We start from the raw sequence: 24,438 nt of genomic DNA, 5'->3' as shown, positions 1-24,438 counted from the left end.
ACGCCAGTACACAAATTAAACGACTAAATGACTTAAAATGTTTTGTTGTTCCTGTATGAAGCTTGTGCTCTGCCAGCGGCGTGGAAGGATGGGTCAAATGCAGTGTGGAGTTTGGAATCACTTCTGGAGCAGTCGGACCATCTCCTGATCTTGAACCAGGCTTGGTCCGGACGATACCCTATAGTCCGGACCAAGCCTGGTTATTTAGCCTGGTTAATTACATGTATAATTGTTAACTATAGTTAGTTAGCAATTATACATGTATTTTTACGGTAATTAGTCGACTAGTCAAACGATTATTTTATTGTACATTGAGACTTTTTAATTATATTATGAACCAATTAAAGGTAAAGACATGGTGACGTGGTATATGTGTTTTAGAGTCTGTATTGTCCAGACAACCATTGCAATAATCAGATACAGCAGTAGTCTCTATCAGTCGCTTTCAGCTCAGGTCAGGTCTGAACTCACTCTTCCCATCTAGAGAATATTACTTTTAAAATGCATTTAAAACCACTATTGGTCTTCCACATCGGGGCCCTTTCAACTTTGAAAAATGTTAAAATATACATGTTATTTTTTGTATTGGATTGTCCTATTAAAAGGACATTTAAAAATTGACTTTTACTCGTTACATCAGTGTTTCCTCATCATTAGTTTACACAAAGTTATGATTGATTTCTGCAACAACAATGACTCTGAAAATTCCTGTTTTCACCTACCCCCATCCCCTGACCTATCCCTGTGCTTAGTTGTGATTATTTGACAAATTAAGACACAGAGTGACACGTTTCAAAAATAATGTAAATGTTAATTTGCGTCTTGTTACAGTAAAATGCTGTTCCCTTTTCAAGTAGAGGGAAAGGTTGATAGGAATAACACAAATAACTGGTGTAAAATTATCGATATTATTATGACAACAACAAAAAACACAAAAAATATGCAATTTTGGGCCAAACACGATGGAAGGAACAGAAAAGAGAGAGAGAGAAAGAGAGAAAAAGAGATGAATAGAGAAGAATAGAGAAGAGAGCGAGAAAGAAAGAGAGATATTGAGAGAGAGGAGTGTGAGAGAGAGAGAGTGTGTGTGAGAGAGAGAGAGAGAGAGAGAGAGAGAGAGAGAGAGAGAGAGAGAGAGAGAGAGAGAGAGAGAGAAGGGGGGGGGGGGTCTGTTCGGAGAGGCAGAGGCCGCGGGAGGGGGAGGGGGTCCGTCAGTGTGCGTCTGCCTCCAGCCAGCCCCCAGATGAGCCGCTGCACTCCCGTCCGCACACTGCACCGAGGACTACCGGCCAACCACCCCTCCGCTCCCCGCACCACCATCCCGGGCTCAATGGACCCCTAAACCCGGACCAAAAGAACCAAGAAGAATCACCATGGGCGAGACGCGCGCTCTGGCTCGAGTCTAGTCTGCACACAGACCGAATCCGACCAGGCTCGATCAGTCCTCTCCTTCCTTTACGCGGAACAACCTCCAGAAAAAAACACTTCTTTTTTTTTTTTTTTTTCTCCCCCGTTAGTTGGATTTGTGTTGGATTTGGCGCACCCAGGATGGAGAGCGGCGGGAGACTGGCGCTGCTCGTGTGCGTCCTGGCCATGCACTTGATGCCGCTGGCTGTGCACGGTAAGACACTCCGAAGCACACTCCAAAAAACGCCTCACAGATCACGAAACTTCAAGAAATCCAAAAGTACCACACAATCCAAACAAATACGCACGGAAATCACGACGTTTTTGCAGGTTTTTGTGTGTGCCAACGAAGGACATCACGTTTCCCAACGCACTGATGCTCTGTTACGCGCTTCTGTCAGGCATTTAACGTGACACATTTAACGTTTCCATCCAAACGCACGGGTTTGCAGCTGGTTTGGATTCGAATACACGAGTAATCTGACTTCCTTTTTGCCCTGCTGTAACGTAATGCATTCATTTATTTTTCTTTGCATATTGTTTTCAGTTGGTAGCCTACTATTTAATCAGTTTTCATTATATTTTTTGGGAGAATTAATAGTCCAAACAGCAAGATTATGAGGCATTGTAGCTGTCAAATTGGTAGTGTTGTCCAAATTTGGCATGATTTTTGAATAGTTTGCTTTCTAAAACATGATATTTTAAGCCCATTTTCTTTGTATATGGTTTTAAGATTGGTCCCATACAATCGATTTTCCATCTTCTTTAGGCATTAGGCCAAACAGCAAGATTAAGAAGCTTTTGGCATGTTTTTTTGGAATAGCTTGCATTATAAAACATGATCAATTAAGGCTGTATGTTCCAATTTTTTGCGCTAATTCCATGCACGGCGCTGCTGCTGCTTCTGCATCTCTTCTCCTGCAACAGTGAGAGTCCCTTGGGTGCTGCAGCGGTCCGTGGCAGAAAGGAGGTCAGTGAGGATGCGGCTGTGATTGTGGGTTAAAGGGAGACCACGCCGACGCCTTAAATGGACGTGGGTTTAAAGGTGATTGACAGCTGAGGGAAGGTGTGATGTAGGCCACGGGTTTGTTCTATGTTTTGTAAAGGTTTGATGTTAAATGTCGGAATGGTTCAATTTATTGATTTGGGTGTTGGAAGGTAGACTGCATTATGGAAAAGCTCTTGGAAGAATTGATGAAAAGTGGGTCATAATAAAAGATGAAGCAGGGTTGTGTTCATATTTCCAGTCAATTATATTGTCAAACTGGCTTTATAGGTTTGCTTACTTTACCGGAATAAAACTGATTGCATTTTAGAAGTGGCACTGTGGTTTAGTAGTTGGTTTGCCTCAGAAGGAGCAGGTTTCAGGTTTTTTGATTCCTCAACCTGTTTTAGAAGTTTGCATCTTCTCTTGTTTCTAGGGAAGTGTTTTTTCTATTACATTTAAACTAGTGACTAGTGCTGTGCAATTCATCAAATTTCAATGACAGTGATTGCTCTAATTTATTACTAACATTCATTTGGAAGTGTTTTCAAAGCGCACATGTTTCCTTGAAAGTTGTTCACAGATTGTACTTTTCTATTTATTGAAAAGCATTGTTTCTGTGAGCTCTGTCGTCTACTTTCAGTAACTATGTTTGTTGTTTTCATTTTAAGGGTGCCTTTTCTCCCTAATAAAATAACTGTGTGAATAATTATAACTTCAATTAGGATTTAAATACATATGCATATTATTTTGAGGAGCCTTACAATTGAGGAGCCTTACTCATACTCCAACTATATGCACTTTAAAGGCTTCCTCCCTGATCTAGACCCTCAGAGAGGGAAAAGATGCACTACTTTTCCCCTTGGAGATGTTATTGCGTTTGCCTAGAATATGCATGTGTATGGCACAGAATTGTGTCTGTGATGGTGATCTTAAAGGTGCAATGGACAATTTTTCTGCGATTTGAGAACGCAGGTGGAAGTGCGCATGCGCACTCCCCCGTGCGGACTGATACAACACACACGTGCGTTTGTTTATTAGCGCGACGGCTCGCATCGCATCTCTCGTCTCCTGTAGATTTCCGTCTTCTTCAGAGTCAGCTCGAACAGTCTTTCTCTGTCCTAATTTTGTCCCGTACACTGAGTGAACTATATTATGATAGATCCATGCGCTTAGACACGCGGGACCGTGCTGCTCTCGGAGGACGAGCCACACGAGGCTGCAGGTGAGTGGTAGGTGTATTTTATGATTGATGACTAATTGGCAGTCCACGCCACGAGGAAATGAGACTCAGATTTGGGCCAAAAAATCTTCCATTCAACCTTTAAGGCCAACAGGTCAGGTCTGTGGCGAGGCGAACACGCTCAAAGAAAAAATGTTTTTAACCAGCCCCAGCTTCTCCAGAAACTTGTATTTCCCTGTGAATAATGTGCACTTTGACATTGTGTTGTAAAATACATCTTTCCAACAGAATTCTTTCCAAACATGAGACTTTTTTAATGACAAATCCTCTTTCTTTTACGCAATTGTTGAAAAGGAAAAGAAAGACAGGTTAGGTAATGCCATTTGTTATACATTCCAGTCAAGGCAACGACATCATCATGAAAAAATCACAAAATCACATTGCACTGTGCCTGTTCTATGTGGGTGCCACAGGGGGGTTCCAAAGGGGGGCAAGGCTGGCATCAGCCCCTGATTTAGGTCACAACGGAGATTTAAGCTTCACAGGCTTTTGTTGTCTGGCAGTCTCAACAAAGAACTCAGAGGTTATATCTATATTAAAACATAAATAATAAACATATTTGTATCATATAATATAGGCATATACACAGGTTTACAAATTAAACTGTGCTTTTATGACATAATGTACCGTACGGCAGCAAGCACTCATGATTTATTCAGCTTTTATATATATAAATGCAGTTTCTTGGTACTTTTGGCATGAAAAGTTGTTATTGAGTGATCTTTTTTTTGTGTCTTAGGTTAGAGTAGAGTAAGAGTAGGGCTGGGCAATCTGGGAAAACAAAAAAATAAGATTTGTTTTCTCATATTCGATGGCTTTTAGTTATGATTTCATGAACATGAACTAAACAGACCTTTAATCTTTGCCATTTTACACACATAATATAAAAAAATGTCTTCCTCCAAAGTCTGAGCTCTGCTCAAAACGACAAGTTTTTATTGACAGAAGATCAACTGTGGACCAAAAAACCCTCCCAAATAATTGACAATTTCACATGACTCAATCCATTGATCTTTTGATTAATTGCTCAGCCCTAAATAAGAGATAGACCGATATGAGGCCAATAATTGTGCTTTAATAAGCCTTAATTTTAAAACACATATTTAGTTTTAGTTTGTGGTTAAACAGGGCGGTGGGTGAGTTCTAGTCAATCAAATCAGTCCAAAAATTATGTCAGAATTAATTTATTGGCCATCAGTATCTCTGCATTCTAAGCAATCTGTATAGGCATTGGTCAATCGGTCAATCTTTAGGTCCAATGTCAGGTCAGATTACAGAAATATTTAATAGTTTTGAGTTCTCTTCTAGAACTACGCCTCGGCCTGTTTCCCTTTCAGTCGACTTATTGATGCAAAGGGCTTGTCTGCAGTCAACAAAAAATGTCTTTGGTTGACCTCATCCTGAACGTATCCCATGGTAACTGTATAAATGGTGGATTGCTTCGACGTTGACATAAATTTGGAAACAGTTCAAGCCCATTACCATATATATAATGGTACGGTTGAAGCGTTAAGATATCCTAAACTCTTAATGACATCACGCTAGAACGCATCGCCGTCAACCAAGTTCAGAAATACATCGTTCAAATAAAGCAATGCGCAAGGAACAGCGCTGGTCTGGTAGTAGCCAAAAGATGTGCCAAAACGAGTGAGGAAAAATGGTTGCGAGTTGTATTTGGTGTAAAGAGCTTTCCCCGGCGTGGCACAAAGACGAGGATTAGGGCCGATCTGCTGAATAATTCATGAGGGCAGCAGGAGCACATTCTCATACACAGACAGGCAGACAGGGGGAGGAGCGCTAAACAGGGAAGGGAGGAAAGATGGCTAGGTGATTTTCCACTTCAACACGTACCAACTGTCCACAAAACGAGAAAATAGTTTGCGTTTCAATCTGGGCTGAAAGGAAATATCGGAATTCGATGGTGGAATTCGCTGTTTAACTGTCAGATTGCAGATTTGTCGACCTGGTTTATGGTTTATGTTTCGGCAATTAAATGGTTTATTCACTTGAAATCAAAACTGGCACAAAGTTTGAAGTCTTCTCTCTCAGGATAAATAATAAAACGCTAAATTATTTATTTCCAATAGCTTCAGAAAGTTGTGCCATACCAGGACAGGGTGCAATTTGTAGATGCCTCGGACTGGCGTTTTGATGAATGTGTGTAGAAAATCAGATTGTATTGTATGTACTTGTGAATGTGTCGATTGGACTGTCTTTGGTCGGTTATGTGTATCTTTGTACCCATTGCTTGTCCAACACACATTTCACAATACTGTTCTCTACACAGGACCCTTTTGTCAAGCAGGTGAAAAATATTGCACTCTTAATTTCCCACAGTGCACCTTGAAAAGTAGTCTCCACTGCCATTCACTCGACCACAATGCACTGCGAGAGTCACACAAACAGCTGCAAACAGGAACACGTCTTTAAGTGGACACAACACGCCGGAATAAAAGTAGTTTAAACAAAACACTGTTGATCTGTGATAATGAATAAAACTCTAAACCGTGCAGAAGTGTTAGCGTTAGTCACTTACCTTACTTAGCTTGAGCTGTATAAAGATCACCATCATTGGCAAAAAGTAATGAGTAATCCAGTCCATTCATCCAGGAGTGTTACATTGTAGAAAAAGATTCAGTTGTTGTCATCTGGATACGTTTCGACTCTCATCCAAGAGTCATTCTCAATCTGCAAATCAGGAACGGGAACTCAGATATTTATCCTACTCTGGGTAGGAGGCTTATAGCCCATTAATGGACTGATATTTGTTTTCTATGAAACTACAAAGAGGCTAGTTTCATAGAAAACAAAGAGGTGCCCGGTGGGCAGGGCCTACCCAGAGTAGGATAAATATCTGAGTTCCCATTCCTGATTCGCAGATTGAGAATGACTCTTGGATGAGAGTCGAAACGTCCAGATAACTACAACTGAATATTTTTCTACAACAGTCCCTTTGTTGTTTAACATGGGATCCATTTGAAATAAAACTTGTTTGGTGATTATTAGTCCATAAATATGTGCCAGAGCAATAATTATGACAGAAATCACAATTTATTGGCATTTTGCTGACTTGTCCGTGTGACTGGCCGAATGTTCACACTGTTTCCTACAGAGGGCACTATTTAGGGCTCGCGCCATTTTGTAGTGCTGTCTGAATGTCCAGCAGGTGAAAAACTAGTGCACTAAAAATTCCCCACAATGCACCTTGAAAGTTAGTGTCCAGTGATGGTCACTAGGCCATCACTAGGTCAATATAGACCACAATGTATTGCGAGAGTCGGCTAAACAACAGCGACAGGTCTTTAACTGGACACCAGGGCCCAGCCTATAAGCGAACTAAGCAGCCGCGTAGGGCCCCGAGGCGTTAATAGGGCCCCCAATCTGGCAACCCGTCTTATGCGAAGTGCAAGCGCAGCGTGCGCCACTAGTGTAGTAGCGCTGCTGGCGCGGCAGCGCACACAGCGGTAACAAATAACGCACAAACCGCATTTATTTGTAATGACAATCTGGCAACCAAGGCACCAAACCTGCGCTGATTGGTCAACTTCATTGTGCGCGAGCAGAACGAGAGCAAAACATAAACACAACACAACGTGGTCCCTGCGTGGCCCTCATGTCCAGAGGAATATATCCCCCCGATGCCGAAAAACGAAAGAAGAAACTTCTTGACGATGTAAAGAAACTGCAAACTCAACAACACTCTCCAGGTATTGAACTTCTCTTACAAAGAGACGGTTAATGCTGCTGTTTGAAACAACACGATTCTGTCACGTTAGTTGCTCAGGCTGGAGGAGACGAGAGCTCTGCCCCGCGCACAATATGTGTCTGAATGAAAGATAATAAGCTTCACATTGACACCAGCCCCGTAGTGTCAGCAGCAGGTGAGGTTGGTGAGGGGCGTCTATGCCCCGGGTCACTAAGAGGCGGAGATCCGGTCCGGACGAGCACCGTCTCGTCCAGAACCTCTGACGTGAGACTTTGGAGTGAACAGTGTGCGGCCCCTGTGCAGGGCCCCTGTCCCGGGCCCCTGAGCAGGGCCCCTGCACAAGGCCCCTGTCCCGGGCCCCTGTGCAGCCTCAGTTAGAGATGAGCGGGTTTGAGTTTGCGTCCCCTCTCTCACATCACCATGTGTGAGATCAATCATGACTCGTGTCTGTTTTACTTTGACTTCTTAAAGTGCAATAAGAGGAACGTAAAGGTTTATGCACGTAAGGTCCATCAGCCAATCACATCGCAGCATTGTTTCATGCAGGAGTCCAGTGTGTGGTGTTCTGATCAGAACAAACATTTATATTGTAATTCACTTTTAATAGAGCAATAAAACATTTCAATCTATTTAAAAAGCATCATTAGACTATTTGTTATAAATTATAATAAATTGATAGTGAAAAATAACCAGACATATTATGATTACGTCTGTTATAGAATAATACTATATATTTTTATACAAAAGTGGCAAAGCTGCAGAAACGCAGTCGCTTCACTATCGCTGGGTTTGGACCTTCACTTCTCGTTCTGTTCATTCTCTGGGAATAACATGTTTGTTTTATCAGTGTTAATTGTTAATCAAGCAATGCTTATGCCATTTGTTTAATTTAATATAACTTGTTTTGTCACTTTAGCAAGAAGGAACAGTTGGGAGCAGTAAAAGATAAATTAGTAAGGATAACTATTACTTTTACATTTTCAGTTAAAATTAATCAATTTGACCATAATTATTTTTCATAGCCAATATTGTATTGAGTAATTAAGTACACTAATGTATTAATAACTGGCTTTAATAATTTTACCCTGGCACAGTTTCATCACATCATCATTTTATAGCGTTACAACCTCAACATTTTACTCTTACTTTAGCGGCTGGACCACATTAAAATGCACCAGAAGACCCAAAAAAGGTCTGAAAATCTCTGGGGGAGAGCCCCCAGACCCCCCCTGTTCATTAATTTAAACTGCTAATGTGCTAATGTGGCTGTCGACCCTTAACGCCCACAAATATACCCAAAAACATATCTGGGACGTGTGTTATTTGTATAGGGAGTAGAGGTGATGTCAGCGGAATACCAAGTTGCATTGTGGGATTTAAGTTATCAATATTTGAGCTTGTGAGGTGCTGAGAATAAACTAACTGGCAAACAGATGCCCTGGAGTTTTGGTGCTTTGTTTGCGTTGAAGAAAGTTCCCATATGTGAATTGTTTACTGACAATGGCAATAAAACTGATTCTGATGACGTGGTGAGGGGCCCCCAAAAATGTTTTTGCTTAGGGCCCCCTGAAGGCTTGGGCCGGCCCTGCTGGACACAACACGGGTAAATGTAGCAGATGAAGAGCTGTTTGAACAAAGCTCTGTGAAGACTGTGAATATGAACAAAACACTTAACGGCAAAAAACAGTTGCTAGTGTTAGCCGCTTACCTTAGCTTAAAGGTGGAATGGACGATTTTTAGCCCAAATCTGAGTCTGATTTCCTTGTGGCGTGGACTGCCGATTAGTCCTGCCACGTATCAATCATAGAATGCACCTACTGCTCACTTGCAGCCTCGTTCTGGCTCGTCCCCAGGAGAGCAGCATGTTTCCCTGTGTCTAAGCGCATGGATCTATCATAATATTTTGTCCAGTGTACAGGACAAAATTAAAACAGAGAAAGACAGTTCGAGCTGGCTCAGAAAAGACGAAAATCTACGGTGACGAGAGATGCGAGGCGATCCGTCGTGCAAATAAACAAACGCACGTGTAGCATCGAGGCTTTTTTGTGCGTCTGCACGGGGGGAGTGCGCATGTGCACTTCTGCTTGAGTTCTCAAATCAGCGAAAAATTGTCCATCACGCCTTTAAGATCACCATCACAGGCAAAAAGGTTGAATAAACCAGTCCGTTTGTTGTTTAATGTGGGCTCCATAACTTGTATGGTGATTATTGGTCCATAAATATGTGTGGATTTCACCAATATTAATGACAGAAATACATTTTGATCTGATTTTGCTGACTTTTTTCCACTCAGACGCCAGAGTCACTTGACGTAGAGAAAGTATGAGCTGAGTGTCTGATGAGTAGCTGCTATAATATAGTGCCGGACTATGTAGTTGGACATGTAGTGTGGACATCCGGATGCAGCCCAGGACTCACCATGTTCCACCTTTATTCATGCACAATAGGCAAACATCCCCCAGCTAAGGTTGAGATCAAGGCCAGTTTAAGATCTTGAGATGTTTTGGTCAAGGATTTATAGACAGGTGATTCACAGCAGCAGTAGTAGTAGTGGTAGTTGTAGTACTAGTGACAGCAGAAGTAATTGCAGTCATAATGATGTTTATTTGGTTATTTTCAGTATTTCACATTGACTCAATTCATCACCATTGTCATCTTTATTTTGAAGGCTTGGCATTGATAAGATATTTTTCCAAATATAATTATCTCAAAAATACATTTAATTGTAAAATAGAAGTAGCTTGTTCGAGTTCATCACATCAATGTTTCCGTACGTTCCCTCTCCTGCTTTATAATCAGTGCTCTCTCTCTCTTACCTGTGGTTAGACTATATTTACTTATTATAACTGGTGGCACTGGTTAAAAGATGGGTCAAATGCAGAAGACAAAATTCCCTACAAGGTCAATACAGGCTAGTCTAATCTAAAGGAGTAGCATAATTACACACGTAAGTAGTGTCAGTTGTACCAATAATAGTTGGCGTAAACCCATGTTCAGGTTCAAGTCCGGATTCGAATCCAGAGGTTTGGGTTCAGGTCCGGACTCATTAGGTCCGGACCTGAACCTAAACCTCTGGATTCGAATCCAGTAGTCCACACCACGAGGAAATAAGACTCAGATTTGGGCCAAAAAAATCGTCCATTCAACCTTTAAGTATAAGAATGGCTTGAGGGGAGTTGAGATGTTGGGTTTGACTAACTAAAAAAAAATATGAATTTGAATTTACAGGTGTTGCTCCATTTCCTTCATAAGCAGCAGCAAACCAGTCGTGACATACACAATTTGACAGCAACATTTGGGTCAACAATGATGACTTTATCCTTATGACACGCTGTAGACAAGTGGAAGACTTTGGTCATTCTTTCAGCACTGAAGCATGCGCCGGGTCAAACTGAGGTGGACGGTGTGTCAGATCTGGTGCAGACTGACCTGATGCTAAACCCGGACCATCACCACCAATCAGCTCCTCTGACTCCAGTCTACCCCCCCCCCCCGTCTCCTCTGTCCCCTCCCCCACAGAGGGGCTCGTACAGGAGGCAGGGGCCTGAACAGGGTTTACTCCTGGTTTCCTGACACACATGTACAGCTCACTGGTCATATATATTAGCAGCGATGGAAAGTAACAAAGTAAATACTGTTGCGTTAGTACGTTTTACAATTAATAACTCATACTTTTTACAGTAGAACAATCTGTATTTTCGACTATTTCTCAATAGTTTAATGAATACCTCTACTTAAAGGGGCGGTACCCTTTAACATACATTTTTCTGAGATGCTTTGCAATTAGGATTAGATTTGCGATTTATTTTTTGATGGTAACGTTCTGTTCAAAGTGAACATTTTAATCGCGTCCAACAGAATAGACAAATATACTAAAATGGGACCAAACTAATAAAATATCCAAACTACAGGGCTGTGCTTTTTATGTAGAATGAGACAGGATATTTTGTTCTTTGTAGAGGAAATTATGGTAGTTTAAAAATTGCAGCCTTTGCAATTTGCTAATTGTCTATTCAAATTGCAATTTCAATTCGATTGCAGTTAATCTCGCAGCCCTATAATAATGTCAAATGTGTCTTACTCTGACATAATGTCAATCATATTGGTGCAATATTCTCCGTCCATATAACTGCTGTAAATAAGAGTGTTACTATGTTACTATTATTATTTTTTTTAACTTTTTATTAAGAATATAAGAGGTTTTTTATAAGAGTTTTTCTATTTCTTTTTTTTTTTTTAAGTTTTCTATAAGTTATCTTTTCTTTGTTGTTTACTTCTGTACTTACTCTGTGTTACACCAGTGGAATTTCCCATTGTGGGACAAATAAAGGCTTATCTTATCTTATCTTTCCCCAGCACAAATATCTCGATGAATATGTAGGGTGCAGGAATCCTTTAGGTCAGTGAGAAATACTTTTGGGTCACTGCAAACCTAAAATTTAGGTCTGTTTTTCACTTTTTCATGATATTCAAAATCAGGTACAGCCCCTTTAAGTACATTTTTATGTAAAGGGTTAGTCAAAACAGTTAGATAAAAGGTACAATTTTACTAGTGTAAAGCAACATTTCAATATTCCGCTTTTGTCAAATTTAAGCAGACCAGCTATAGGATTTGCATGTGGAATTCACAAATTGAATCTATAATCATAATTTTTTTTTAAACATTACTAACGCATGAGCTGCATATTGGATCTCATTGCTCTAAACTATGTTCTACATCAATGCGTTTTATGTTTGAAATATTTAGGCCGTTTTGATATCATCTGGTCATATTCCAGAAGTGCTCCTCTGTGTTTTTAAAGTCAAATCATCTTTACCAGTATCATTCTTATCAAGCCAGTTATCAAGTTCCCTTCAAACACTTGTCTTTCCTATTCTGTGCATTGAGAGAAATACTTAACTGCAATATCTGGGTCGGATGTCATCAGGGTATTAAAAACAAACACATATGAATACTGGATGCAGTACTCGAGTCTCTCCATCCCATCTCCATGACAACCGCACACATCCTCTCACCACGGCTGGTAGAACAGAGAATGCCATTACTTGCACTAGAATACTCAAGTGTAAATCTGAATTATTGCAGCGATGATCGATGATGCGCTTTAAACTGTTTAAAATAATTACATGTTGTATAAACGACTGATCTAAAAGGCTATTTTTCTTGCGTACAAATCAGGCAGCTTTCCTGTAGCACACGGGGTATTCAATTAAAAGTCACTGAGGTCCAGTTATTAAATTTTGTTCAAGGAGAAGGTCCGAACCGAAGTCCAGCTTGTGTCGACATTTTCATCTGGTTTCAACAATACATAACTTTTAAGAGAACAATTAGTCAAGAGCATTGACTTGAGTATTTTCTCTGAACTTTTCCCTTTTAATTATTTTTCTTTTACTTTTCTTATAGGGTCCTGGACCTTTAAAGAGAAAAAAATAGCATGTGACTGACCTGCCAGTCATTTCAATCTTGGTTGGAATGAAGTTAGTGCCATTCTCAGGCACATATCTAGGCGTTCATTGTTGAGCCTAGAACGGTACTTGTTTTTGACAACCTTTTTCCGGTCGAGAACCATGGCCTCGGATTTGGAGGTGCTGATTCTCATTCCAGCCGCTTCACACTCGGCTGAAAACCGTCCCAGTGCATGTTGCAGGTCCGGGTTTGATGGAGCCATCAGGACAACATCGTCTGCAAACAGCAGAGATGAGATCCTGTGGTCCCCAAACCGGACACCCTCCGACCCCTGACTGCGCCTAGAAATTCTGTCCATAAAAATTATGAACAGAACCGGTGACAAAGGGCAGCCCTGGCGGAGTCCAACATGCACTGGGAACAGGTCTGACTTACTGCCGGCAATGCGAACACAGCTCCTGCTCCGGTCATACAGGGACCGGACAGCCCTGAGCAAAGGGCCCCGGACCCCGTACTCCCGGAGCACCCCCCAAAGGACACCTCGAGGGACACGGTCGAAAGCCTTCTCCAGATCCACAAAGCACATGTGGACTGGTTGGGCAAACTCCCATGAACCCTCGAGCACCCGATGGAGGGTATAGAGCTGGTCCAGTGTTCCACGACCGGGACGAAAACCACTCTGCTCCTCCTGAATCCGAGGTTCGACTATCGGTCGGATTCTCCTCTCCAGTACCTTGGAATAGACCTTACCCGGGAGGCTGAGGAGTGTGATCCCTCTGTAGTTGGAACACACCCTCCGGTCCCCCTTCTTGAACAGAGGGACCACCACCCCGGTCTGCCAGTCCAGAGGCACGGTCCCCGAACGCCACGCGATGTTGCAGAGACGTGTCAACCAAGACAGTCCTACAACATCCAGATACTTTAGGTACTCAGGGCGGATCTCATCCACCCCGGAGCCCTGCCACCGAGGAGTTTGCGAACAACCTCAGTGACTTCAGCTTGGGTGATGGATGAGCCAGCCTCCGAGTCCCCGGTCTCTACTTTCTCTTCGGAAGACGTGACTGAGGGATTAAGGAGATCCTCAAAGTATTCCTTCCACCGTCCGACGACATCCCCAGTCGAGGTCAGCAGGCCTCCACCCGCACCGTAAACGGTGTTGGTGAGACACTGCTTCCCCCTCCTGAGGCGCCGGACGGTTTGCCAGAATTTCTTTGGTGCCGACCGATAGTCCTCCTCCATGGCCTCCCCGAACTCCTCCCAGGCCCGGGTTTTTGCCTCTGCGACAGCACGAGCCGCGGCTCGCTTGGCCTGCCGATACCCGTCAATGACTTCTGGAGACCTACAAGCCAGAGTGGCCTGATAGGCCTCCTTCTTCAGTCTGACGGCATCCCTTACTTCCGGTGTCCACCACCGGGTTCGGGGGTTGCCGCCACGACAGGCACCGGAGACCTTGCGACCACAGCTCCGAGCAGCCGCATCAACAATGGAGGCGGAGAACATGGTCCACTCGGACTCAATGTCCCCAGCCTTCCCAGGGACATGGGAGAAGCTCTCCCGGAGGTGCGAGTTGAATACCCTACTGACAGAGGGCTCCACTAGACGTTCCCAACAGACCCTCACAATGCGCTTGGGTCTGCCAAGTCTGTCCGGCTTCCTCCTCCGCCAGCGGATCCAACTCACCACCAGGTGGTGATCGGTTGACAACTCTGCCCCTCTCTTCACCCGAGTATCCAAGACACGCGGCCGGAGGTCAGATGACACGACAACAAAGTCGATCATTGACCTCCGGCCTAGGGTGTCCTGGTGCCATGTGCACTGATGAACACCCTTGTGCTTGAACATGGTGTTTGTTATGGACAATCCGTGGCTAGCACAGAAGTCCAATAACTGAACACCGCTCGGGTTCAGATCGGGGAAGCCGTTCTTCCCGATCACCCCTCTCCAGGTGTCACTGTCATTGCCCACGAGGGCGTTGAAGTCCCCCAGTAGAACAACGGAGTCCCCGGTCGGTGCACTGTCCAGTGCCCATCCCAAGGACTCCAAGAAGGCCGGGTACTCTGCACTGCTGTTCGGCCCGTAGGCCGCCACAACAGTGAGAGACCTGTCCCCCACCCGAAGGCGGAGGGACGCGACCCTCTCGTTCACCGGGGTAAACTCCAACACGTGGCGGCTGAGCTGAGGGGCTATAAGCAAGCCCACACCAGCCCGCCGCCTCTCCCCGCGGGCAACACCAGAGAAGTGGAGCGTCCAGCCCCTCTCGAGGAGATGGGTTCCAGAGCCCAAACTGCGTGGAGGTGAGGCCGACTATATCTAGTCGGTATCGCTCAACCTCCCGCACAAGCTCAGGCTCTTTCCCCCCCAGCGAGGTGACATTCCATGTCCCCAGAGTTAGTCTCTGTGTCTGGAGATCTGGTCGCCGAGGCCCCTGCCGTCGACTGCCCCCCAGATCTCTCTGCACCGGCCCCTTATGGATCCTCCTGCGGGTGGTGGGCCCACGGGAGGGCGGCCCCACGTCGCTCTTTCGGGCCGTTTTAATTAAAATTAAATGTATGCCAACGTTCTATTTCTTCGGCCGATATATATATCAACCAGTCAGTCAGTTTACTGTATTACCGCAAAGAGCCACGTCATACACATGGGCACAAATGAACATCACCCCATCCCTTCCTCTTACACACACACCGCTGCTCAGCCAAATTATTATTATTATTAACAATATCATGTCACACACCAACATGATAATGACAGAAATTGACTCCTACAGTACTAAGACCACAAGCCAGTCATTTTCAACAATGAACATTGTCTCACACACACAAACTCTTAGTTCAATAAAGTCCACAAACAAAAACATAATCATTTACACACCATATTGAAGTTCAATATTGGTGGTTTTCTTTCGTTCCGTATTTTGGACGAGGTATTTTGAAATGTGGACGGGCATTTTCGAGTGCAAGGCCGGGGTCATTTTTATTAATAAATCTTAGAAAAAAGGAAATATTATCATTAAATCGGGCCGGGAAACATTTGATTAAAGTCTGCCACGGCCCGCGCCATGACAGTTTACTGTTTACAAGTGAAAATTTGCATGATTGGTTGACTGACAGGGTTGTCAAGTGCTGATTGGTCGACAAAGTTTGTGTGCTTGGCTCTGATTGGCTGCCGAGCCATGGTCCGGAGAATGCCGAAGCTCCACTTCGTGAGAGCCGCAGGAAAGTCAATATGATATGAGATGCGTGCGGTCGAGCGGCGCCCGCACCTTGCGGCGGAGCTGACCAGGTGCACTGAACCCCGGGCATGCCGTTTTGTTGTATTTATTGGAGTATCAGCACCGTGTAAATATAGCCACTGCCGTACACAAAAAAATGCTCCATGAAAATGACTTTATCTCGTGAATTTACCACCGGTCACGCGTCCGGACAGAACCATCACTCGGTCCGGATCCGGACCGGAGTCCACCATTTGGTGATGGCTGCTTTAGAACAAAATAGGCAGCTTTACTCCTAATTATTATTGGGTACATCTGTACTTTTACGTGAGTACACATTTTCAATTTTATTTCCACCACTGCTAGTACTTTTAAGTACACTTTTATTACTTTGATGTTTCCTGTGTACTTGTATAAACGACTGATCTAAAAGCCTATTTTTCTTGCGTACTTAATATTTTTACAAATCAGGCAGCTTTCCTGTAGTACACATTTCCCTGCATACCTTGTACTTTTCTTTACGTACAAATTAGGCACCAGTACTTTCAGGCTACACATTTTCAGTCTTTTCACCATGCACTGCTGGTACTTTAAGCGGTATTTTTTTACTTTACACTTTTACAAATCAGACAGCTCTACTTTTTTTTAGCTATGTAACTGTACTTTGAGTACTTTGAGTGAGTAAAATGTTTCAATACTCTTTTCACCACTGCTAGTACTTTTCCTGCATACTGTATACTTTTACTTGAGTACATGCATCACCACTTGTACCTGTAATTGCGGACATTACCGTGCATTGACGTCTCTGGCACTTTACATCTTATGCTTAGCGCTGGCATAAAGACAGTGTAATTATCCCTGTGATATGGCCGACCCTCTTGGTGCTAGCTTAGAGATGATTTAAAGCCCGTAATGACGATGTGGAGACCAGACAGAGAAGTGGACAGGTTTACGCGCCTTATCCAGACTGCGGCTTATGGTCCGTGAAATCAGGCGACCACACAGGGCCAGGAAGAACGGAGCAATTTGTGTCAAAAGTGAAAAGCTCCATGTGCGGATCTTATCAGGCTGTAAAGGTGTAGTTATGCCAGTGGAATCAAGTGTAAATTCAACAAGGAAGACTATATGTCACCTGTCTGTCGCTGTCAGCCATTCACAGCCAGCTGCTCATAATTCTCAACCAATATCGCCCAAGGTTTTCATTTACCGTATTTTCCAGAGTATAAGTCACCAGTCAAAAAATTAAAGAAAAAAAAATATAGAAGTCGCACTGGAGTATAAGACACATTTTTGGGGGGAAATTTCATCTTGAAATGCAATTTAAAATATCATAATATAGTTCCCTCGGTGTACAGGACAAAACTAAGACAGAGAAAGACAGTTCGAACTGGCTCAGAAGAGACGGAAATCTATGGAGACGAGAGATGCGATTATCCGTCGCGCTAATAAATAAACGCACGTGTGGCCGCGAGGCTTTTCTCTGCTTCTGCACGGGGGCGAGTGCGCCGCTTGAGTTCTCAAATCGGCGAAAAATCCTCCATTACGCCTTTAATAAACCAAAGCCATGGTCCACCATTAAACTCCATAACACCACGAGAAAAGCAACAACTCCTCAACCTCGCATGTGCACCTCGGATGCGCGTCTGCTGGTGTATATTTTTCAGAAGTGTGTCCGGGGCGTTTGCCTCAAAATGTACAGGCGTCCAACTTCTGCGTCGGGTGCAAATTTGACGCGGCGGTGTGAACTGGGCATTATTCAGATAACTATAGCATAAAGAACATGCTAACAAGTTTACCAACGCATCAATATTACTCCAAAGCACCTAAATCCATTGAATTCTTCTTCCTCGGAATCACTTCTAAACAACTTTGCAAACTCCAAAGGTAGAGGAAGTGCCAATTCTTCTCCTGCGTCACTTAGAGCCTAGAGCGCCCTCTATCAGTTGTCATGTGAAAATAGAAAAAAGTCGCACCCCGGCCAAAACTATGTAAAAAGGTGCGACTTGTAGTCCGGAAAATACGGTTCACTCCCAGCAGAACCACCAGCCTCCTCAGCCTCTCCATCTCCTCCTCTTGCACTAGCACCATCCGCCATCACGTCACTGACAGGGTTGTCAAGTGCCAAAGTGTTCCGGCCAGGCAAGAAAAAGCCTGTCCTTTCTTGCCAAAAGGTGACATCGAACAATCACAGCCTTTTATCTAAAAGAATCATTAAGATTGAGCGTTGGACCTGAGCTTACTTTCGGTTATAAAGTGCAGTTCACAGTTTTCCCTGTAGATATGGCAGAAGACGCTGTTCCTTTGTTTGATTTATTTGTTCAGTTAACATTATCTGTGGTCAGTTAGTTGCCTGCTGAAAGTACATTTGGAGTACCACTACAAAAAGTAATAGCTAAGTAAGTTAAAAGGACTTTAATCAAGAACGTATTATATGACTTGTCATACAAAGTTTAACAAGTGTATTAAGAATTAATTAAGTAGTTAGGGTATTAATTAACTTGTAACATATTTGGTACTTCAGTTACTGTTCATGGTTTATTAAGGATATTAAATGTGTAGTTATTACGTCTTTCCTGATATTCTTTCCAAGTGATGTAAAGTCTTTGTTTGTTTGTTTGTGTTGCTTTGTTTTGTCCACTGTTTGATCATTTTATTTTCTAAGTCACAGCTACTCAAAAAAAAAAAGAATCTTTCCAAGATTGCTGTGCTCTGTAGAGGGAGGAATAAATTATGCAGGTACGTACAGACAACAGTGGGTTAATAGCATAGCATCAGACCTGAAAAGAGAATGTTTCATGTAGGAAAAAACTAAAATGGCTAAAAATATCTGGAGACACTTTGTGAATGCATTGTCCTTGTAACAACAACGGTACTTGTCTTTGAGCTGTCCACACTTGCAAATGTCCATCCTGTCCACAGCCCGTATGGAAGAGAAGGACGTCGGAGGTTTTGTAAAGGTTTTTTGGCGGATACACTGCTGTTGCGTTCAGTGGTCGGTCAAAGACACGGCACGTACAGGCGCTTAAGAGCTGAGTGGGCAGTGTCTTCACAGTTCTCGTGGACGGTCATTACATGTTTGTGTGGGAACAAAAGAAAGTCTCTCAGGAGTTAGATGTGTTTAAGGTGAAATGAGCGCAGTGCAGACCAAAAAAGTAAACTGCATATACATTTGAGACTTGCTAACAGGCTTTAAGGGTGAATTGTTTTCTCTTGATAGAAATGGCTTTTTAAACTTGTATTTTTATCATATTACTGTTGTAGGAACCAGATATTGTACTTTCAACTAATTCATAATCTTGGACTGAAGTACTTTTGCCTTCATTGGTTTTGACTTACAGACTATAAATGGCCCAAAATGGATAATATATAATATTTGCGTAACTTAATGTGGCCAATAACTCATTTGTATCAATGTTTCACAATCTATTGCAAGGCAGGCAAAGTCTAGATGACAAATAAAGACAATAATATTAGTTTTGGAGAACAAATTGAAAAAAATATTTCAATAGAACCTACAATATATTGTCCATCCTGACAAGTACCTTTCTTTAATCGGTGTCCATAGAAACGCAGTGTCCTAGTTTCAGTATACATAATCTGATATATGAGAAACCATGATACGTTCACTGGGGTATTTTCACAATACTGATTTCTCTCCAGTGATGGCGTACTGAGCATGTGCAAACTTAAGAAAGAAATGTAGTAGGAGCTGCAACTTTCCCTAAAGGACTGTAACTATTACCTGGGGTTTAAAAAACACATTATTTTAGTGTCACAACAACAAAATAACAGTCTACCACCTTTGTACCGCTCTCTAACTTATCTGTCACTGGGGGACTCAGTATTTTCTACTGTTCAAAACATCTTTTCCTGAAGCTGTGACTGCTCTCCTGAGCTTATTTGACAATTCCTTGTGTGTAGCAATTTTGTTCAGGCATTTCTCTCTGAATCTGTTATTAGCTCCCACCCTATCCAAGGTAATCTAATTCCTCATGTCTACAGGGACATGAGTATCCTCTGAGCGCATATAAAAGTCAAATCCAGAATACTGTCATAACCGAGATAAGGATCATATTTCGGATACTCAAATGCACTGATATTATGCACGTTTGAGGTGTATAGTGTTATTAAGAAGTATGACATTTTATTTTATTATTCTCATATATATCCAGCTGCATTACTGGCCATTTTTGTTTTGTGTGGTGACCAGTGGTCCACAAACTCTCTTCTGAAGTTCTTATGGATCTTCACTGCTGACCAGGAGCACTCCAAGAGCTTCAGTGTTGGAGATGTTCTGACATGGCAGTCTAGACATCACTATTCGCTCTCTCTTGTCCAACACCAATGGAGTTTCACTCGCTCCTTTGATATGTTCAGGTGCTTGTCATAATGTAACGGCAGAATAGATTCTGTGTGTGTGTGTGTTGGTGTGTGTGTGTGTGTGTGTAGGTGTGTGTGTATGCACGCGTGTGTGTGTGCGTGCGCATGTGTGTGTGTGTAGGTGTGTGTTGGTGTGTGCGTGTGTAGGTGTGTGTGTGCGCGCGTGCGTGTGTGTGTGTACGAGTGCGCGCGCTGCTGCTGAGTGTGTCCCGTGTCCTTGTGGAGAGAGTCACTGAGTTCATGTACGTGCACGAGCCTGTCTGTGTCACCTCTCCCTGTCTGCACAGGCACAGGCCTCTCATGCTCTCATTAGCATTCAGGCCACCTTCCCACACACGCAGACCTTCTAATGTGGCAAAAGTACTGAAATAACAGAATAAAGGCAAGGGACATTTGTCATTTCTATTTACTAACCCGATGAACGAACTATACGGTACAGAGTTTGAATAAAGGCTCCACAGTTGAGACACTTACAGATATACATGGAGCCTTCAGTCCGTCCCCGCGTTGTTCTACCTGTCTTTTGGTCTTGTCCCAGCTTGCGTATCAACGGAGCTGTATACAGGCTGACCACTTGGGGCAGTAGTGAACACAGAGCAACCGTGGAAGCTCAACTTTGTGAACAGAAAAAAATTGCAATGCAAATTAACGCAAACATGGTGGCGCCAACAGACATATTTCAGCCTGTTTTTGCAGATGTATGGACCATCAGGTGCATTGTATTTGTAGATGTATGTTCAATATGTGTGATGTTTGGGCTTTTCTTCCAACTGGATTCAACACTATTTCGATTTGTATGCTTCTCCGAGAGCCTCTCCAGATTGATTCGTGTGTAGAAATCAATCAGAGTGCCACACATAGACCATAGCTGTAATAGACCACAGTAGTGATGTCCCAAATCCAGGAATATCAGTGTCACTGTTATTGCCCAAAAACGATCTGCACAAAATTCATGCTTCATTAAAATGGATATGATAGAACATGTATATCAGTACCAGGATGTGTATATAGGTTACAGGTATATAGCTATAGGACATAGTTTATGTAGGTTATGCATGATTCGTTTATATAGAAGAGTGTGTAATTTCCTGTCTTACAAGAGCAGTGCGAAAGAGGCGGTGTTAGCTGCATGGAAGCACTCCGAAGCCACTAGCATCTGTGACTTTGAACCCCATCACGCAAGGAGATAAAAGCAAATAAACATGATTCAATCTACATTTAGTAAACCAGTAATAACAGCTCTATGTATGATGATGGTTTGAACAGAAAAAATGTCATCGTTGTGATTTCTTATCACAGAAACAGGTATATCGTTTTTTAAATGGATGCAGCTCTTTTGTGATAATTTCTTGAAAGAAAACTCTTGGACACTTTGCTGACGTAAAGTGTCCATACTGTTTCAATGCCAACAGGTAAACATGAATAAAGTTACCGCCATTAAAATGTTTGGTGCAAGAAAAAGAATGGATTGTGTGGCTGAGGAGGCTGATGGTTTTGCTGCTGTGCTGTAAAATGAGCTGAAGGACGATTGGATTGGAGAGTTCCTCCGCTCTGACCCATGCGTGTTGCTGTTGTGTTCTTGGGCAAGACACGTCCACCACCTTTCCTATGTATGAATGTGGTTATGGTCCTGCCTGGTTGTCTTGTGGTCTAAGCAGCAGCACATATGCCAAGCTGAGTGCAGCCGGCGCACACAGTTTAATGATTTTCATTCCTCACTATATAGTCCTGTCCATTAAAGCCTATAAAAATATATATACCATACCAATAATTAGTTAAATTATGAGATGATTGGCTGCATGCTTGAGTTTGTGTTTCTGTGGGAGACATTTGAGTTTAAGTATAATACAACTAAAAGTATGCTAAACTAGATTAAAGTGCATATGGCTAGACCAGTAGTTTCATTTACGTTTTAACTAATTTAGTTAATTAGTAACTAGTTTTCTATGTTTCTATAGGGGTAAACCCTATGTTCCCGCGACCTGGGTTAGGGTTATATGCTGCTATATTTAATGCTGTAAAACCATACGTTTATGCGCAATTATTTGAGATGTGGAACCAGAACCAGTAGCCTATGCTAGTATTAGCATAGTTCCCCCGTTCATAGAAACTGTCCCCTGGCACAATTTAGGGCCATTTTTGGTGGTGTCTGAATGGCAAAAATGTTGTGGACTCAAAATTTTCCACAATGCACCTTGAAAAGTAGTCCCTAGTGCTGGTCACTACCGGTCACTATAGACCACGATGCTTTGGGAGAGTTGGGAAAACAACAACAGACAGCGACAGGTCTTAAACTGGATACACCAAGACTGATGAACGCTTTTTGAACAAAGCAATGTTGATCTGTGAATATGAATAATTACATTGCAAAGTCGCTAACGTTAGCTTTGTTTACCTTAGCATTAGCTGTGAGAAGAGCAGCACCGGAAAGGAGTTCAATACTCTAGTTTGTTTGATGTTTAACATGTATAATTATTGTCAGTCTATAAATAGTTTTTAAAAGTTATTTGATTTGATGATTGATTTGATAATATTGATAAATAAAATGATGAAATAAAATTGTGAAAACATGTTGTGTTCTAATGTGAAGCAAAAATAATTGATTTAACTTTAGTTTGTGATTTTAGTAAACAGTCAATAATGTAAACATTAGGGGGGACTAGGGGGGATATTCGGACACAGCCATTTTTTTATTGAGGTAAAACTATAATAAATATTTATCACAGGTACTATCCAACCACTACAAATTAACTTAACTAGTTACATCATTCAACCATTAACAAATACTTTTCCCCTCGCCCACGAGCGCCACACGTTCTCATTCTCACCATATCAAAACTGTGAAATCCATCTATTTCCACAGTGCAAAGACAAACACAAATCTCCTCCTGTCTCTGAAAAGCTGCTGCCGCCGCCGCATCCTCCGTTGCCCATGGATACCAGGCATCTCCATGGCAACAGATCAGTCCTGCATCCCGCCACCTGTGGAGCCTCAGATGAAAGCATTTATGTGACGAAGGCAGGGCCTAAAGAGCGAGATGGGAGTTGCCGTGGCAGATAGAAGCAGGTCAAAGGCTGTGTGTGTGTGTGTGTGTGTGTGTGTGTGGGTGTGTGGGTGTGTGGGTGTGTGCGTGTACATGTGTGCGTGTGCATGCGTGTGCGGCAAAATCAATGGTTTCAATTAGAGCTGAATGCACAGTGTGGGCCTATAGCATCTAACGTATTGATAGAAAGGAGCTGTAATATCTTAAAGCCCTGTTACTGTTTCACAAACGTCTGCAAAATTTGAATTACTTCCCAACGTCTGTGTTTGTTGTGTTTATTCACACAGGATAAATGACAACAGTAATTTAATACTTTTTACAGACTTTGTTCCAGAAATAAAGGACTTAGAAAGACCAAAATGTCAGGAACTGTTAAATTCAAGTCGCTAGCATTGCTTCCATTTTAAGTTTGTTTTAAGCGTTAAGTACTAAAAACAAATTTAAAATGGAAGTTCTGTAGCATCAGACGTGGTTCATTACCACGTTGGTGCAATCAGCGCTCAGAATTATATCCACACGATCATATTCTCATGAAACACACTATTCTCAATTCATACACAGCACCTAGATCTAACTTTGCACCAAAATCACCCAAACCTGTCCAAAGACTCTCGGTCCTCTGTTGCCAAGACAATGCAGGCTGAGAAATAGATTTTCAAAGTTAGGGGCCTGGGGGGCCCCTAGCAATTTCAGGGGCCCACAAGCGTGCGCGGCATCGCGGTGTCATAAGAACAAGATAAATGTGTTGTTTTAAACCTCGTTATTAGCATGTAAAACAATTTAAAGCACTTTTATCTGTTATTTGATATGAAGAGCACAAATACTGAATCATATAAACCAGAGATCATGATCTTTAAAACTGTTTAATTCAATATAATAATGTTTCTTAGATACAAAATAAATACTGTTTACAGCATTTGACACAAGGAGATCTTGTGGAATATATGAAATCACATCCTACAAAATAAACTACTAACATATATACATTGCCCCGAAAATTAGACCGTGCATTTCCGAGGACACGTGAACGCAACACGAACGCAGCGGCCAAAGCCCGC

The 24,438-nt window shown here is 42.5% G+C and overlaps 1 protein-coding gene across 14 annotated transcripts in view; it reads left to right on the top strand.

The window, feature by feature from the left end:
• Positions 1-1,170: 1,170 nt before the first annotated feature.
• Positions 1,171-24,438, top strand: part of cspg5a (chondroitin sulfate proteoglycan 5a) — a 66,134-nt gene continuing 42,866 nt past the window's right edge. For 6 of the 14 annotated variants that reach the window (XM_072461593.1, XM_072461591.1, XM_072461580.1 and 3 more), the window contains exon 1: positions 1,172-1,621. In XM_072461593.1, coding sequence (XP_072317694.1) covers positions 1,549-1,621 — 73 coding nt within the window. In that variant the 5' untranslated portion in view covers positions 1,172-1,548. Of the gene's footprint in view, positions 1,622-24,438 lie in introns of all 14 variants that reach the window. The other 8 variants (XM_072461589.1, XM_072461592.1, XM_072461583.1 and 5 more) reach the window with 3 other exon arrangements.

This window comes from Eucyclogobius newberryi, unplaced genomic scaffold, assembly GCF_026437365.1.
Source record: "Eucyclogobius newberryi isolate DKJ021-1_F unplaced genomic scaffold, fEucNew1.0.hap1 SCAF_3, whole genome shotgun sequence".
Taxonomy (NCBI): domain Eukaryota; kingdom Metazoa; phylum Chordata; class Actinopteri; order Gobiiformes; family Gobiidae; genus Eucyclogobius; species Eucyclogobius newberryi.
This window is presented reverse-complemented; position numbering and strand designations above follow the sequence as displayed.